The sequence below is a fragment of the Acanthopagrus latus genome, chromosome 14, assembly GCF_904848185.1.
Source record: "Acanthopagrus latus isolate v.2019 chromosome 14, fAcaLat1.1, whole genome shotgun sequence".
NCBI lineage: Eukaryota > Metazoa > Chordata > Actinopteri > Spariformes > Sparidae > Acanthopagrus > Acanthopagrus latus.
Genome location: NC_051052.1, coordinates 7,008,610 through 7,026,603, shown reverse-complemented (window position 1 = coordinate 7,026,603; position 17,994 = coordinate 7,008,610). Strand labels below are relative to the sequence as shown.

The 17,994-nt window shown below is 43.6% G+C and overlaps 3 protein-coding genes across 6 annotated transcripts; 2 read left to right on the top strand and 1 right to left on the bottom strand.

Moving 5' to 3' along the window:
* Positions 1–207: 207 nt before the first annotated feature.
* Positions 208–7,540, top strand: LOC119032333 (hemicentin-1-like). The gene is made up of 13 exons (XM_037121386.1): positions 208–322; positions 490–540; positions 1,532–1,780; positions 1,858–2,124; positions 2,978–3,274; positions 3,395–3,664; positions 4,090–4,338; positions 4,420–4,686; positions 5,377–5,640; positions 5,777–6,094; positions 6,427–6,702; positions 6,819–7,067; positions 7,151–7,540. The coding sequence occupies exons 1-13, from the start codon at positions 223–225 to the stop codon at positions 7,171–7,173; spliced, it is 2,880 nt and encodes a 959-aa protein (XP_036977281.1). The 5' UTR covers positions 208–222; the 3' UTR covers positions 7,174–7,540.
* Positions 7,541–8,072: 532 nt separating this feature from the next.
* Positions 8,073–14,956, bottom strand: rpap3 (RNA polymerase II associated protein 3). 3 transcript variants are annotated; one of them, XM_037121388.1, is made up of 17 exons: positions 14,734–14,956; positions 13,428–13,588; positions 13,167–13,331; positions 12,966–13,076; positions 12,755–12,882; positions 12,526–12,647; positions 12,375–12,445; positions 12,151–12,288; positions 11,533–11,660; positions 11,306–11,427; positions 10,895–10,965; positions 10,635–10,727; positions 9,876–10,075; positions 9,569–9,752; positions 9,131–9,228; positions 8,910–9,010; positions 8,073–8,815 (listed from the first exon to the last, which is right to left on the bottom strand). In XM_037121388.1, exons 1-17 carry the CDS (start codon positions 14,750–14,752, stop codon positions 8,730–8,732), a joined length of 1,998 nt encoding a protein of 665 aa, XP_036977283.1. In that variant the 5' UTR covers positions 14,753–14,956; the 3' UTR covers positions 8,073–8,729. The 3 variants fall into 3 exon arrangements, with proteins under 3 accessions (XP_036977283.1, XP_036977284.1, XP_036977285.1); XM_037121389.1 differs by lacking the exon at positions 14,734–14,956 and adding an exon at positions 13,791–13,966; XM_037121390.1 differs by lacking the exon at positions 14,734–14,956 and adding an exon at positions 13,803–13,964.
* atp23 (ATP23 metallopeptidase and ATP synthase assembly factor homolog) lies at positions 14,261–17,216 on the top strand. Of its 2 annotated transcripts, none has more exons than XM_037121395.1 (6): positions 14,261–14,611; positions 14,968–15,013; positions 15,712–15,793; positions 15,878–16,015; positions 16,342–16,425; positions 16,520–17,216. In XM_037121395.1, the coding sequence occupies exons 1-6, from the start codon at positions 14,509–14,511 to the stop codon at positions 16,721–16,723; spliced, it is 657 nt and encodes a 218-aa protein (XP_036977290.1). In that variant the 5' UTR covers positions 14,261–14,508; the 3' UTR covers positions 16,724–17,216. The 2 variants fall into 2 exon arrangements, with proteins under 2 accessions (XP_036977290.1, XP_036977289.1); XM_037121394.1 differs by having other exon boundaries at positions 14,547–14,694.
* The last annotated feature ends 778 nt before the right edge of the window (positions 17,217–17,994 follow it).

Genomic DNA, 17,994 nt, shown 5'->3' with positions numbered 1-17,994 from the left:
TTATCGACACTGGGTTAATGTTCCAGGCACAAAAGAAACAAACACAGGCCACAGAAGACAAAAACCACGCGGCACGTCGGCCGCCTGTACGCACACCCTCTGCAGAGAATGAGCCCAGCTGATAACCAGCGTGTTGGACTCCTGTGCCAGGAACACTGGGTCATCTATTGTCTCCGTTCTGTGTAAGTGGGTGATAACAGTGGGCAAGGCCTTCTTTTCCCAATGTATTATAAGAGCGTGGATAGTTACAGAGCTGTTGAGACCGTCTGCAGCACCATGGTTCATCACGCTGTCTGCACGCTGCTGCTCACCTGCCTGGCAGGTAAGAGGACGCCCTGCTGGCTCGTCTTCTGCTCGCCTCAAGCTGCATTTGAGCAGAACCCTCGTCACTTTAGACATTCTTTAATATGTTTTCATGTATTTATTTATTATTTGCTTTGGTCTGCAGTGGATGCAATGTTAACGTTTGCTATTTTTCCTACGTCCAAGGTTTTTCTGCCAGTGACACTGAGCTGGGTGGAGCCGTGGAGGAGACCTCATGTAAGACCCGTTCAATTCTAATTATTACCCCAAATTACTATTTCTAATGTGTATGTATTTTCTTATGTTTACAAATGGCACATAAAGGGTTGCATGATGTCTTTATTTAAAGGAAATTAAAGAATGTTGGAATGTTATACTAATACATAAAACCTTATAAAACATTTATTGATGTTAATAAAGCTATATGCGTGTTAATAATAGCATAATAAAGAAATACATATAGTTAGATTATTGCAGTTATTATCAAGTTATTATAAGACATTGATAATTACTGAAAAGAACAGTTGTTAAATGTTAGTAATTTAATTTTTATTTAAATTTAGCTTTTAGTACACTAAGCGAAGGTTGGAACTTAACAGTAACATTTAATTCAACAGGTCTGGATAGTGAATGGTAAAGCGGATGGAAATTACCAAGCAGCAGATTTCTTTGATTCTACTCCCAAATTACCAGCATGTATTGAAAATGACTCCAACTTGAATAATTACAATTGACATTTAGGGAAACTTGTTCTAAAGTTGGACTGATCTGCTGGACTAACAGAAATTGAAGACACAGCCAGTTTTTTTATCAAATGCTTACTGGAGTACTATGAGGAAATGATGTTGGGGTGATTTTTGATCAATTTAAGTAATTATTATTATAGGGGTGTAGTTTTAAACATTTTAAATATTCTACATGGTAATTTCCCCATACTTACAATGAAATTAACAGACCAGTTAAATTAAATGTTACCATGCTTGCTGCATGTCTTGTAATCTTTAAGAAAAAAAGTGTAATAAGAGGCTAATTAAGGATTTATTCATGTTGATGAGACACTGTTCTGGCTTTAGATCTGTTAAAGCATAGTGTTAAGCAAGTGTTAACAAATGCATTATATGTGGTGTGTATGGCTTTCTGACCTATGAACCTACGCTTGTTAGAAATAACTTAATGTAAAGCATTGATGAAAAAGACTTTTAAGCCTTTTCTGTTCTGCATCTTGCAGACGGGCCGTCCTCAGTGGGGATCAGTGGGGTCGACGTAGTGACAGTGGGGATCCCGTATGGTTTCGAGTGCTATGCTGACTGCTACCCTACCTGCCAGTACACCTGGACGAGGGGTAATGTGACCACTCAGGGCCCCGAGCTGGACCTGCAGCTCCTGCACATAATGCCACCACAGACCCTGACCTGCACGGTGGTCAACCCTGCGTCCGGGAAGTCAGCCTCCGTCCACAAGACGCTGCGAGTGACTGGTACGAATGACCAAGTTCAAACTCACGAGTTCCTCCAGTTGAAATACTTTCAACCAAACCTCTTTCCAACTTTTCAGCCGGTCCATCAAACCTGCAGATCAGCGGTCCAGCCTTTCTGACTTCAGGGACTGGAGCCAACTTTACCTGCTCAGCTTACTGCTACCCGTCCTGCAGCTACTCGTGGTCTGTGGTCTTGGACGAGGAGACGTACAGTACGGCACAAGGCAACACGATATCTGTCACACCGCCGACCACAACTGTCACCTCGGAGACCCTGATCTGCCAGGCTCAGGACACCGTCTCACACCTCTTCGCCTCCACGTCTCTGTTTCTGTGGGTGGCAAGTATGTGAACGAACTTCATCTCCAATTAACAATCCATAAAGTTGAACGAAAAGCAACAAACGTTTAAGACAAATAACCTGATTGAGTGTATTGCATGAGAGAAATATGTGCGATTGCCGTTAGGAGTTTGGTTATCAGAAAAGATATGAGTTGTTTGATTCCAGTTCTGTCTCTGTAGCTGCTTTACTTAAATATTACACTGTGATCCAGACCTGTGATAAGCTGCTTTTGACACTCATTACTGTGTTTTATTACCATTATATTACATTTTGAAATTCTTAACACCTATATAAAAAAAAAGTATTCAGACACATATGGTGATTGTGATAGGCCAATATAAGCCTAACTAATAATTAAATGTATATAATTTTGAAATTAAATAAGCTTAAAACTCAATCCAATGTCAAACTTGATAGACCTGTATCACTTTAAATGATAAGCAATCCTCCATGGTGCGACTGTTTTGGTTGCGCATGCACCCAGAAATGTGTCAGGCTCAACTCAATATTTTCATTTGTCATTACATACAGTATCCTCACTCCAAGATACCAGCCAACGAAATACTGACTTTTTTTCATTAAGACCGCTGCGTTATTCCCTGATAATGTACATGCTGAAAAATAGCCTTTTTCGCGATGTTAAACAAAGTGCTTACCAGCAGACAACTATATTATTTCCCTCTCGTTGTCATGGATTCATTATAATATTAACACATCCATGATCTCATTCCATGAATCTGTAAAAGGATGTTTATATATGATCCATCTGGTAAATGACAGACACACGTATTCTATTGTTACCTTTTAAAATGACCATAATACATTCAAATGTCTCTCTACATCTCCCTCTTTAGGTTCATCGGACATCATCATCACTGGTGACAGTGCAGTGGTAATGGGACAACAGTACTCGTACATATGCTCTGCCACATGCATCCCATCCTGTCGGTTCACTTGGAGGTACAATGGGAAGACTTTCATGGGTGACGAAATCCAGATACCCATTTTACACCAGGGGCAGATGCCAAAGTATGCCAATCACCTGGAGATCACTTTCAGTGACTACTCGAAAAATGAGCCTCTGACCTGTGAGGCAACAAACACTATATCTCAAGCCGTTATCAGCACCACTATGACCCTCACTGTTGAAGGTGAGACTGACATATTGCCTCCACCTTTTGAATCAAAAAACATGGCGTCCGGTACAAGAGGTTAATCTCACCCGGACTCTCATGTTCATGCCTGGCGTTTTGAATGTTCTCTCTGCACAGATCCATTCACAGTGAGCCCCGCCTCTCAGGCCCAGCCGGTGTCAGGCAAGTCTTTCTCTCTGCAGTGTGTCGGCTCTCAGAACCCGGCGTCCATTACGTGGCTGAAGGATGAAGGCCCGATGCCTGCGTCTGAAAGAGTGCATTTCTCCCCCGGAAACGTCACGATGACCTTCAGTCCTGTCCTGCAGGCAGATGATGGTTTATACCAGTGTGTGGTCACAGAGGGGCAGACCCCCATCCAGTCTATTGGCTACAAGATGCAAGTAAACTGTGAGTATTCGATGGTCATCCCAGCCACCTCATTATGTAGCGAGGCAAACGTGTTGGAGAAGTGGACCTGGGACAAACCAAGAACTGACTGTGCTACGTTTTTCATGTATTTGTTTCATTTCCGCTACTTATCTGGGTTTGGGTCGGGCTTTGTTGAGGCAGCTGGTGCTGAGTTAAATGATATTTATTGACCTTCCACTCTATCTGTAACTTGTTAATTCTGCACAAGGTGATTGCCTGGAAACCTAAAAAAACCCTGCTGCATATCATTTTCAGTGGTCCACCCACACAGTGGCAACTAGTACTGTCTTCTGGTACAAGAAGATGGTACTTCTCACTTTCTTTGGTTGAATACTAAGGAAATGATCATATTGTAAATAAAAGAGGCCAACCTGTCTATCTGTCTGCTCTACCTCCAACCACAGACGGGCCGTCTTCAGTAACGATCAGTGGTGTCGACGTAGTAACTGTGGGAGTGCTGTACAGTTTCCAGTGCTCAGCCAGCTGCTACCCAACCTGCCAGTTCACCTGGACCAGAGGGAATGTGACCTCTCAGGGCTCGGAGCTGAGCTTGCAGCTTAAAGAGCTACAGCCAACCCAAAACCTGAGCTGCACGGCGTTTAATCCCACCACAGGAATATCAGTCACTGTCCAAAAGACGCTGCGAATGACTGGTAATTATGAGAAAACTGAGCACGTTCTCATTTGTCTTTTTATGAGCATCACCTTCAGCTAATCCATTTCCAACGTTTCAGCTGGGCCATCAAACATACAGATCAGCGGTCCAGCCTTTCTGGAAGCAGGAGTGGCATCCATCTTTACCTGCTCAGCTTACTGCTACCCCTCCTGCAGCTACTCATGGACTGTTGTCTTGGATAAGGACACGTACAGTACCGCACAAGGCAACACAATATCTGTCACTCCACCTGCTACTGCCGTTTCCTCCGAAACGCTGATCTGTGAGGCTTGGGACACCGTCCCTCACCTCAACGTCTCCAAGTCTCTGCTTGTGCAGGTGGCAAGTATGTCAAAGAAGTTACCACAAAGTGAGAATGAACAGTCAGTAGAGTTGTGATGAGGGAGGACCGTGCAAAAGATTGAGAACTCTACAAGAACAAATCTGATTCTATGATAAAACGTCAAAGGTATAAGCCTGTGTGCGCAAAGATTGTGGGGTAATTATGACTCCAAAGGTGTATTTTGCAAGATAGATCCAATCCCTGAGCTTAGAATTGGTTATGTGCACCAGTTTAGAAGTTTAAATCAATCCACTCACTCAAAAGTGGGTGGATTCAGCAACTATGCTGCTGTGTTTTCTCAAATGTAAAGGCGAACTGTTTTGAATGTGATGCTTCTCTTCTGCTTCATGGGCTCGTGGGTAGAGTATCATTTAGACCCATCTGCCATGCCATAATAATGGACAAAACATGATATCTGAGGAACAGATTAAAAACTGACCATCATAACACAAACCCAAAGGATTGTTACATCATCCAGGAGAGTGTTGAGTAACATTAAGGAAGATACAATTGAAATGACAGAATGGGGGAAAAAAAACTTTGCCATTCTGAGCCATTGTACTAATCCTTAAATACATCTGACATCAACTGTCTTAGAATCTATCTGTAAATGACATTTATAGAGCCAATCCAGCAAATTTGATTGCACACTTGGCTGCAATTCATTCTAATGTCTTGTTTTACACCTTTTAGGTTTATCTGACATCATCATCACTGGTGACAGTGCAGTAGTAATGGGCAAACAGTACAAGTTCACATGCTCTGCCACATGCAACCCATCCTGTGAATTCACCTGGAAGTACATGGGGAGGATTGTCCGGGAGGAGGTGGCAAACTCTGACAGCTACCTGGAGATCACTTTCAGTGACTACTCCAAAACTGAGTCTCTGACCTGTGAGGTCACCAACACGTTGTCTAACGCCACTATCACCACCACTAAGAACCTCACTGTCATCGGTGAGTCTCTGATGCTGCTCCCACCTGATCTTCAACAGATCCTGTCTTGGTTAGAATAGTGTTTTATGGTGTAAGATTGTGGACACAGTAAATGTTCATCAAAGTCACCTGACTTTATGACATCCTCTCTTCACAGATCCATTCTCAGTGCGTCCCAGCTCTCAGGCCCCACCTGTTGCAGGGGAACCTTTCTCTCTGCAGTGTGTTGGCACTCAGGACCCAGCCTCCATCACGTGGCTCAAGAACAATCAGCAAATCCTTGCATCTGAAAGAGTGCACTTCTCTGCCGACAACGCCACAGTGACCTTCAGTCCTGTCTTGCAAGCAGACGGCGGGTTATACCAATGTTTAGTAGTAGAGGGAGGCAACCAGACGCTCTACTACGACTCAGTGGAAATAGTGGAGGAGGGCGGGGCCCCCATCCTGTCGGTTGGCTATGTGATGCAAGTTAACTGTGAGTACACCCGGGTCATGAAAATCACGAGGTTCAAAGCATTTGAACTAATGATCTGTGAATCAAGATGCTGCTGCAAGAAAGCTGTGGAATACAAGACGGTTTTAGCTAACGCAAAATGTTAAAACAGTCTGGAGTAATTGGTCTAGCACATAGACTAGCTGTTTTTAGTCCAAATGCTAGGCTAAGCTAGTGAGCTGCTGCTTGTAGCAGTGAGCCGCATCAGTCTTCTCATCTCAGTCTAAGCAAAATGTCCAGCCCCATCATGGCGCTAAAATTTGTTGATAACCAATCAGAACTGAGGATTCTAACACGTCGTCTTACTTTTCCAGACGGTCCAGGTGAGGTGCTTATTGTGAAACCCAACAAAGAGCCCGTAGGCCAGGAGATGTTCACCATGGACGGATCCACGACAGAGCTGCAGTGTTTGACCGACTGCTTCCCCGTCTGCTCCACCACCTGGTTCTACCGCGGCGGGCTGCTTTCTAGGAACGCCTCCATATCGTTCACACCTGTGACGCCTCCATATGAGACTGCCCTCACCTGTGTGGCCTTCAACTCGGTGACAAAGAGAAACCGAACGGCTGCGACCACGGTGGTGGTGCCAGGTGAGACAAAGTCAGAGACGATCCTCTTTAAATGGCTGATGACGCACATCTCTACCTGTTTTGGTTCTGTTGGGCAAACAGACCTCTGGTTTGTGTTCGTGTTTCTCCTCCTGCAGACGGACCGAAGGCTGTGATCATTTCGGGACCAGGCAGCCTTGAAGTAGGGGTCCCAGCGAGCTTCACGTGCTCGGCCGAGTGCACTCCGTCGTGCAGCTTCACGTGGACCTTGTACGGGAAAACGGTGACGGGGAGCGGCATCGACATCACCGTGAACCGCTACGTTTCCCAAGAGTCCATCAGCTGCCAGGCCGAGAACACGTACACCGGGAAGATGGCGACGTTCAACGAGACGCTCAGTGTCTCAGGTAGGCAGCTGCTGGAGGCGTGAGTGTTTCCAGACGTGGTGAATCATCTGTTTGAACTCTAATGTGTGTGCTTTTCACTGCAGATCCTCACTGGTGCGGATGTTAAGAACTGCATTCCCCTCTTCTTGCAAGTGCTCCAGTAATCTTTTTTTTTTTTACAAATGACTCTGCGTGCGTGGATGTGTTTGCTTGGGCTTTGTGTTGCCGACTGTGATGGACTGGTGACCTGAATATAGGGTGTTTCCCTGCCTTTGAGCGCAGTGCACTCTGGGACAGGCTCCAACCTCTTCTTGACCCTGAACAAGATTAGACAGGTATAGAGAAAGGACTTTCTGGATCGTGTGCTTGAGTAATACGTTTCTGGGTGTTATTTACACAGGGCTGATCATTTTCTTTGATGGTGTATTCCCACTTGTCTTGCCAAACAATACACACTATTATACTTAATAAACAATGGACTGCTGTGGTTAATATACGATGACCTGCTGTGCATTTACCCATTAGAGTGAATTCATCACTCTGATGTGACACATTTAAGATTACGGAGTTATAAACTGTTTCACTTCAGAAGCTGCTGAGTCAACAACAACAGCAAACGAACACGTGAATATAAAATACGCCTTTATTTGGAGTTCACGCTCTGAAAACAGATCAAAATCCGTGACTCAAACTGAACGCCTCCGTCACTGATACAGTTTTCTAATCTCGTTTAGCCGTCAAGGTTATTTGGTAGGTTTAAATAGGGAGAGTTAAACCGAAAATGAAGATAGATATTTTTCCTGTCACCTGTAGTGCTACATATAGCTAGATGGCACTCAGCTTAGGGTGCTCAGCGTTGCTTTACAGAAATCATGATCTGGTTACTCAAGTTAACCAACAGACCTTGTTGTGAGCTATGTCATTAAGGAACTATTATTTTTTTGTTCATATTACAGCACATAAAAAAATGTCTGATACCTCCAAAAATGCAGCAACTGACACCAAAAACAAAGATGGCACTACAGGTAATTGGAAAGATATATATTTTTTATTCTGAACTGCTCCTTTAGGTATGGTGGAACCTTCAAACAGGGCAGAGTACTCACAGAGACCGATCCACATCTTTAGGCTACATTAAGGACAAATTATAAAGTTGGAAATTCACACTTCCCTGTCACAGAAAATCCCCTCTGGCTGAAGGTCTCCGTCAGATGTACCCATCTGACTCCATTTCAATAAATCAACATGTTTATGGAGAAGAATGTCCAAGATCTCACATTATTTCTAATCAATTTCCATGAAGCCCTCAGATATGTTTCCACTTTCTGTGTAGTTTGAGAAAATGAAACATCTCTGCCCAAACCTGTTGGACGTGCACACTCTACATCTGTATCAGTGATGACATTAGCTGCTGCACAAGGAACAGGACTCCACACTGAAGTCTAAACAATCTGTGAATTTCCAACCTCCAACTCAAAATGAATGCAGTTATGAATAAAGAAAAGAACATGAAATCACATTTCCACGGGTGAACGGATGTAGCACAGCAGTCCGATTCAATAAGGGTTGAACTGAATGTAAATTTACTCAGTATTGGAATATAACTACGCTTTCCCATCGCCTCTGAAAGCAATGCAGCGTTGTGTGCTGAAACTGAAAGTCTATAGAACTCCAATCCAAACGTCAAACTCCGTACTTCTTCTGTAAGGCCGAGACAGATGATGCTTCCAGCTCAGCTTGGTGGAGGAAGTCAAACAGTCCTTTCACAACTAGAGGAAAGAAAAGTGGTGCAGCATTCATCAATATGGTGTCACGTGTGATTGAATAAGGTACACCAAACAGTTGTACGTCAAAGAGACTTACGTTTCGTCTCTGGGGACGACATGAACATGACAGCCATGTCGAAGCGTCTCACACTCGCAAGACTCTTGAGGACCTCCAGTATAACGGCCGGTGCTTCATTCCTGCATAATACTGGTGTTAATATACAGTACAAGCCTACATGTGCGATTTGACTATGCTGAACACGTAACCACTTTGTGTCTAGAAGTCTTTCTTTGAGCACTTAATACAAAAAAACTCACTTGATGTAGAAGTCATGTAGGGTCGTCAGGATCTGGTTGAGAATGTTGGGTTCTAGGGAGTTGTGGAAAATGTTCACGTACGCTTCAGGCTTGATTTGCTTTAAGACAAGAACAAAAACAAAGCTGAGCAATGTTTATATTCTGGTGTTTGGTTTGAATTCTAAATTTGTCTCTCAGAAATATCCGCAAAGATGGTGATTTAAAATGAGATTTTTTAATTATTTCTGTGGAAACCAGACCAGGATTGAGTAGCAGTGACAAAATAGTTCATGACCTTAATGAAAGAATAAAAGAATCCGCAACAAACGCCCTCAGCTTGCATCAATCTGCATAAGCACGCCTGCACAGTCATCACCGCTGCTGTGCTGACAGCGTATAATTACACTGAACACACTAATATCATCTTGTCAGCAGTAAATTACAGTGTATGCGGCTCACCCTCAGATATCTGTAAATCACTTCAGGCTGGTTTCCGATCTTACGGAGGTCAGCCTCCAGCTGGAAGCTGTTGGCGGGTGGAGGAGGCAGATCTGTGACTATCAAGGAGGGGCTGGCGGACGGTTGAGGAAGATGAACCGTTTCCTCTGGTGCTGGTTGTTTGGTCTGTCTGTTTGACGCGGCTCTGGGAAAAAGGGGCAGGAGGCGTGTTTACTTGGTAACAATGGAACATTTAGTGCTTCACAGACATGCTAACAAACAAATATCATATCCAGTGTCATGAATTAAAAGAGGCTGTGCCACTCACTGGTCAGATGAGTGTGAAGGGACGTCTGCTATCTCCTCGATTTTGATCATTTTGGCGCTGGGTGATGTCGACAGTGGGGAGGACTTCTCCTCAGACTCCCTCATCACCTCCTGGACGAAGGATGGGGATCCACCTGACTCCACCTCAGACAGCGACACCTTTCCACTCACTTCTTCAATATCAATCCTCCTCAGTGGTTTCTAAAAAGCAACAGACATTCAGCATCAGTCAACATGGTGACGCAGTCTTTAAGAAAAACTCTTCAACTCTTTGTTAAGAACAATATGACAAAATGAAAATGACAGAATCCAGATGTTGTCTACATTAATGTCTATCCTGCCACCTGCTGGACAAATAATGTTACCACTACAGGGGAAACACAAGACAGTTTGTATGTTTCTTGAAATAATTATTCTGCATTTCCAAGAACCGACTTTATGAAGACAAAACATCATTGTCACATTACTTTCTGCATCCATCAATCTACTTTTGTTGAATTAGTTCATGTTTTAGCTTATATACCAAATATAATATATATTATTTTCTCAGACAAACTGTCCAAAAACCCCAAAGGATTTCAGATTACTATACGAGATGAAAAACAAGCAGATCTTCAAACTGGTGATGGTCTGTTCAGCATATATTTATATGTATTTTTACTCATGAAATGTACCGTCTCCGATGCAGAAAATTGGGAGACCAAAAAGACTTCTGCACTGAGGAGAAACTATTACTGAAAATGAACAGATGTGAACTCACTGTTGAGCGGAGATGTGTTGGCTTGTCTATCGGCTCAACTGTTCTCCTCAGGGTGCCGTCTTGTGTTTGAAGAAGGCCACTGGAACCCTCCGCCTACCGCCACATAGTGACAATAACAAGAGAGAAATGAAGTCTGACATGTCAGCAAAGAATGCCAAAATCAGATTAGAAGTAATTATGCAGAATGGCTCCAGTTACGTAATTAGCATAATCAGCTATCATTTGTTTACTTTAACTAATAACTGGATCATCAGACTTACAATCTGGAGTTTCTGGAGCTCATTCAGGGCCTGTTTGTTCCCTGGTTCCAGTTTCAACACCTCCTGGAAATCTGTAAAACACACAAATACACACACACACAAATTAACAGTCAGTATTTGATAGCATAATCCTTATACATATTAATTCACTGCAACTTCCTTTTAATTAGGCTCATGTTGAATTTTGCACGTTTGGAAAATGAACAGACTTCAAAACTTAACTTGAATATAGGAAGTGAACTGGCTCGAAAATAGAACAAAAACAATTTAACAGCATCAATAAAGATGTAAATAAAAAGTATGGGTTAGAGTATCTAACAGAATGTGACAGCTTAAATGTCTTCAACGTGTTCAAAGATAGACTAAACATAGCTGCTGCTGTTTGCCTCTGGAGAAAAAGTGTTTGTTCACCTTGTTTGGCCTCCTGCAGTTTTCCTAAAGCCACTCTGGCTGTGGCACGGCGAGCGAAAGCCTTGGAGTACGTGTTGTCCAGAGAAATGGCTGTGGTGCAGTCCTCCTCTGCCTCCTTAAACCTGCAGCAAACGTTTATGTCCTTTAAACAGAGGCCTTTTTTATTCTAACACACACACACACACACACACACACACACACACAAACAAGCTGAATGTCACGCTTACTTCTCGAGCTTGAGGAAGGCCATGGCTCTGTTGGCGGGCAGCAGCACGTTCATGCTGTCCGCCTCCATGCCTCTGCTGTAGCACTCGACAGCCGCTTCATACTTCCCCTCTTTGAAATAAGCATTCCCCTGAAAGACACGTTCAGAAAATGTCACCACCTGCGCAAACATTTCCAAAGAAATGCAGTGATGATTCGTTCCCAAAACAGTTTCAATAATATCAGGATGTAAGAAATGACCTTGTTTGCTGAATAGCGCTGAACCTTGTCTTCAGCAACATTATTAGGTTCTTACTTTTTGAGATAAATGACATTTCATGATGAATAATAAACTCGTAGCTGCATGAGTAATTCATTAGTAGTGCCACACCAAATGTCATACATATACATATGTATATATTTTTTTTACATGTGACACTCCTATTGGGTGGAGGTGAGGCACCATGCAAAACACATTGTTCGCTCATTGTTGATGTAATATGTTGATAGAAATGCTAAGTTCCGAAAGTCTGTCACCACATTTTATGACGTCATCACCCCCAAAAAACTAGATAAAAATCCTCAGATGAGACCATCGAGCACATTGCAGCATAATATTGGTGAACCACAACAAAGCTTACTCTGTCTTTCTGTACAACTGCCTCCTGTCGTCTCTGCTGCTCCTCCATCAGTCTCTGCTGCCCAGGGTCCACTGTGGGAGCCTCCTGTGGCTGCTTGGTTTCTTCACTCAGGGTGGCCGGGGCTTCACGTCCGAGGCTCTGAAACCAGCCAGAGAAAGAGAGGAATAAAAGGGAGGATGACTGGAGAAATGGGGCTAACCACTCAATGATCACTTCACACTCACCTCTTTGAGTTTCTTAATTTCATTCTGTGCTTCCAGGTTGCCGGGATCGAGCTTGAGAACCATCTCATAATCTGTTCAGAGAGAGATTCATATTGTCACCTCAGTGCTCTCACGCTGGACAGAGGATCACACCCTTTAAACAGCTTCTCACCTTCAAGTGCAGATTCATATTTCTTCAGTGCAAACCGTGCCGCTCCTCTTCGCGCGTACGCTTTGAAGTAGTTGCTGTCCAGAGCAATCGCCAAGTTGCAGTCGGACTCTGCCACAGCGTACCTGCAGAGAACAAAATCTCAGTGACTTACAGGAGAAAAAAAAAACAAAAACATCCGTCTTTGATTTGGTGCTTTTATTGAAAAATGGTTAAGACAGCAGCTGTTTACTTCTTGAGTCTGAAGAAGGAGGTGGCTCGGTTTGTGGGAAGCACGGGGTTGTAAGGGTCTGCACCCATCCCTCTGGTGTAACAGTCAATGGCATCGTTGAACTTCCCCTCTTTGAAAAACACATTGCCCTAAAAGTAAAAGCGCAGTTGCTTTAGAAAGGGGTAATCTCTTCTTTTGCTTTCCCCCGTAGGACTTCTCATACAGTGTTTACCTTTTCTTTCTCAGCTAGCGCTTTCTCCTGATCAGCTGCAGCCTCCTCAGAGTCCGACTCGTTTGACTCTGCGGGACTGTCCTCCTTATCCAGCTCTGACAGAGCTTTCTCCTGCCAGCACAGAAACACACATCTTTAATCATCTACCTCAGGATGTCACAGACCATGCCAAATGTATTTTGTAAGAACACATCAAAATACCGCATCGAACTTGTCCCATGATCGATAATCATATGCTTTTATCCTTGAGTCTTGTTTGGACCCGTCTCCCTTCGAGTCTCCATTGCCTGCTGGCTTTGTCTTCTTCTTCTTCTTTTCCCTCATCTTTGTTTTGTAGTCTTTGTTGCGCACAGGTGGGAGCTGCTTCTGAAAGACAGAGACAGAAAAGCTGCTGACACATGAGGCTCACCCAGTACGTTACCTGCTCCTGAGATGGAAGGAAGCCCCGCAACAGGAACAAACCTGGCTCTCCTGGAGTCCTCCCGTCCTCAGCTCCTCGTCCTTCTTCTTGATGTCCTTCTCCCAGCCCTCCAGCTCCCTCATGAAGCTGTGCATATCCTCAGCATTTTGCCGCATCTGAAGCTGTAACTCAATGGCTTTGTTTCCCCCGGACATGTTATTCCCTGCGAAACAGACATTTGTTTGGGACAATTTCTTAACACTTGTTGCTGAGGTTGTTGTCTTGGAAGTTGGTGTTGCAGCCAAGTGGAAAACACGAGAATCACGCCGTCATGCTCTCGCGGCTAGCAGCAGGCTAGCTAGCAAGTGAAAACAACATAAAAAGGTAAATAAAGTATATTTAAGTGACTCTGTGGCTACTCGAACCTTATGAAGTACCTTGCGCTTCTTTCTCCGGTTGATAAATATAGTAAAAACGTAGCTGCGGTTAATTCGGCCCAATACTACAACAAATTGTGTCGTTATTCATAGCTTTCTGTTTACGTTCACAGCCATGACAGCCGAGTACCAGCAGCCTTTGCGCTGCCGAGCGTGCGCTGTGCGTAACCAAAGATCGTCTATATAACAACAAATAACGTACTGCAAAACTTACTTTACTCACTTGTTCATTTGTAAAAACAAACAAACACCCCCCCCCCCCCCCAAAAAAGGGAAATAACCTTCCTGAAAAGAGACAAAATATATCCAAAGTATACACAAAAATCTATAGTAATGGTGCCCTCCCTATGCTCAACTGCCTTGTCTTATGAAAAATTATTGTATAGATAAACTGCACTGGGTACTGTACTCTCTAGGCATGGTTTTGGTCCACGTATTATGCGTCGAGTAGACGAACGTCCTAAATAGACGATCTAGACAGTCCAGTCTCTAACAAGTGTCATTTTATTTAATTGTTTTCCTCTCAATACTAAATTAAATAGGGTTACATTTCTTAACTTTTTGAAAAAGGAGCGATGCCAATCAAGTAAAAAAAGAAAAAAAAAATCATATTCCCCTTCATTACCTTTGACCTATAGCTACCACGTGATCTACCAAACAGTGATGACCTCTCTAGGTAGCTAGCGGCAGCTAACCAAGGGAACTTATGCTACCATTTTCAAATCGTGGAGAACATCTCTCACAATGGAGCAGCCTAAACAAGAAGAGGACTATGGATACGATTTATTCCCGGAGAGAAACACGCCGAAGTACAAGAGGGGATCGGTCGGGGAGAGCATGTTCACTTTCAGTCACAAGTGTCAGGTCATGCTACAGTTAGCAATGGAAACTAGTGAGTATGCTAGCTAGCTAGCTAGCTAGCTAAAGTTACCCTCTAAAGGGAATGTCATCTCATCTGTGGATATCTGACGTCTTTTTTTCTGATAGAGATTTCGCTCAAACGTGTTTGTAAGTAAAACACCCGTTAACGTTTTGACGCTGCTGACAGAGCCGCAGCGTGTAGCGTTAGCTGTCCTAGCTGGAAGTGGTTCCTGTCAGTGACTGCTAGCAAGCTAAAGCTACCCAGCTGCAGCGTTTAGCTAACTGCTCTCTGTGCTTGTCCCAGGTCCGTACGCCCAACTCCTCCTCAGTGCCATGAACAGTTCCGGATGGTACGTATCAGTTTGGATAAAATACAGAGTGTGTTTGTCATCTCTGACCATCACTGCAACAACCCGGGACTGTGTGTGTGTTTACACAGCACAAATAACAAGCTTGTAAATGTTGTAACTATGATTTTTCTTTTTGAAAAAATGCTTAATTGAACGGGATAATCACAAACAACAAGGCTCTTCTGTAAATCATGTGCTGATGAGAAGGAAATAAAACACAGAGGACACAAACAAAACCAGATCATTAGAATATTAAAGCTAAGCAAATAAAATAAAATGGGTAAGTAAAAAAAAAAAAAAATTATATAAAATCATAAATTCAATACAAAGATAATCTATATAGATGAATTATGTGTTGATACATGCAGGGTGTATTTATTTGTAGAATTTTGCATATTTCAGCAGCAAGGTTTACAATACAGACTAAATTCATTGTAAAAAGCGTTGTACATGGGTGGGGTTCATACATCTGGTTCTATGTATGTCATTTTTTGCCGTTATGAGAACATCTACTGCATGATTGACCCAAAATTCAAATGTGTAATTAATAATCCAGTTGCCTAAATATTCAATATTAGGATCGCATCCTTGTTTTCCTGCCTCCACCTCATTGGCACTTTTCTGACAGCTTAACTGTCATTCGTCTAACTCGGAGTTTATTTGTGCTAATGCCACTTCTCTCACTCCTCTCGACACAGCAAGGTGTTCAAAGACCGACATTTCTCCTGCGAGGATTGTGACGGGACGGTCAGCGGCGGCTTCGACGCAGCTTCTTCTCAAGTACGAGCGAGGCCTCAACAAATAAAGCGTTGGATTTCAAGTGTGTGACTGTTGAACACTGACGAGACTTGCGTTCGTTTGCAGATCGTTTTGTGTCAGAACAACATCCACCAGCAGGCCCACATGAACCGGGTGGTCACCCATGAGCTCATTCACGCCTTCGACCACTGTCGGGCCCATGTGGACTGGTTCAGCAACCTACGGCATCTAGCTTGTTCTGAGGTGAGCCCCAGTGTGAATGGCAATGGCGTGAAAACATCTCTTGCATGTACTCTCCAGTGTTATGCTGTAGCAGCTACGCTAACCTCTTAACCTCTGGCCTCTCATGCTGGTCGTCACACCTATACTGCACCTGTAACCACCAGCAGTTACTTCAAGGATGGTGACTGGTTCAAAGCCTACGTGTTCGGCCACAGGTGCATAGCTTGAAACCTGGTCAGATAGATTTGCGGGATCATGTGATTCACGGTGAATCCAGCTGCCTCTTTAGTGAATTGATTTCCAATATCTATTCCTTAAAGGATGACTATTGCGTGTTCTTCTTTCAGATCCGGGCAGCTAACCTGAGTGGAGACTGCGCCTTTAAAAATGAAGCTGCCAGATTCAACTTTGGCCTCCAGAAGCATCATCAGGTAATCGCACGAGGATGAATCTAACTTCAGCACCAGCTGGTTTCAGGTTCGGATCTCTAACCTCGGTTTCTCCCCCTCCTCCTCCCCCGGATAGGAGTGCGTCAGAGGCCGCGCCCTCCGCTCCATCCTGGCCGTGAGGAGCATCGGCCGAGAGGAGGCGGAGAAAATAGTGGACGAGGTCTTCGACACGTGTTTCAACGACCACACGCCATTCGGCCGGATCCCGCACGACAACAAGGATGCCAAGTTCGCCTTCAGAGATTACGAGAACAGGGATCGATATTACGCTAACATTTAGTGTCGTCAAGTCGTCCACTCCCCCCCCGGCCAAGGGTGCTGTGACTCGCGGTGAGCCTCAGAGCCGCAGTCAGTGTAACAGAATGAAAGTGCTGGAAAATGATCATGTCCCTTCTGAGGGAATTTTTTGCTTTTTTTTTTTTTTTTTTTTTTTTTTTTAAGAGAAGGAATTGTCCTTGGAACAGGAAGCAAAGGAAGGAGTTTCGGTACATTTCATCTTCTACCCTCTGGACACTAATTCTGCTTAAAGGGATTGTGAGGAGTGGTTTCACTCTGGAAAAGGAAGTATTAGATGAGGCCCCGATGATTTATTTGTCTTTTTATTTTAGGTAATCTAATGGGTGCTTTTTAAGGAAAAAAAAATCCAGGATTTCCTTTGACTCTTCATCTTGTTGCCACATTGACCTCCATTAATTTCTTGTAAATATAGCTGATTGTGCTTAAATTAAACAGAATGTGTTTGAATTAAAGTTTGATTCCTCCGAAAAAAAAAAGAAGGAGTTATAAGTTGTTTATGAGGACAAAAAGAGGGGGGTGTCGGGTTCGACCTTGGCGCGAAACGCTCTCACGAACGACTGACTTGCTGATGATGAACGCATTCATGTCTAATCCCCAGAGAGGAGTCCTTTAAATTAGCATGTGAGACGAGCAACGCGAGCAAAGTGAGGAAAAAAAGTTCTTCCGCGACAACGCGGTCAACTTTGTTCACATCTGTTGCCGCCACTGTAAAATGTCACCGCTGACATCTTTATTGGACATTAGCATTTAAAGAATCTTGTATCCTTCCGCAGAGATTAATGAGGGAAAAAGTTATAAGGGAATTAGCCTCATAATCCCCCTTTCGTTCCTCCTCCTCCTCCTTCACTCCTGCCTATCTCAAAGACAACACCCTCTGCATCATAATCACAAAGTCACTTGGTGTGTCTGCTGTCGGAGTGTAATATGCCACTTATCTCAACACTCTCCTCTTTAAAAAGAAAAGGGGGAGAAAAAAAAGCCACAAAAACAGGACATGAGCGAGCGGGACGTGGGTGGGACGGGACGAGCAAAGAAGATTAGGTTAATTTTAGAAGCTTAGAAGAGAAAAATGATGAAAACCGCTTCAAGGCGGCGGGATTATAGTGAGAAAAACGCGGGGAAACAAAAGGAGGGGGAATCGTATTTGGATTTGTGCAATATCACACGCACCAAGTAGGCTAAATGAAGAAATCGCGCAAAACAATAGAATTACTGCTGGAATGCTACACATATCAAATCCCAGCTGCTAAACAC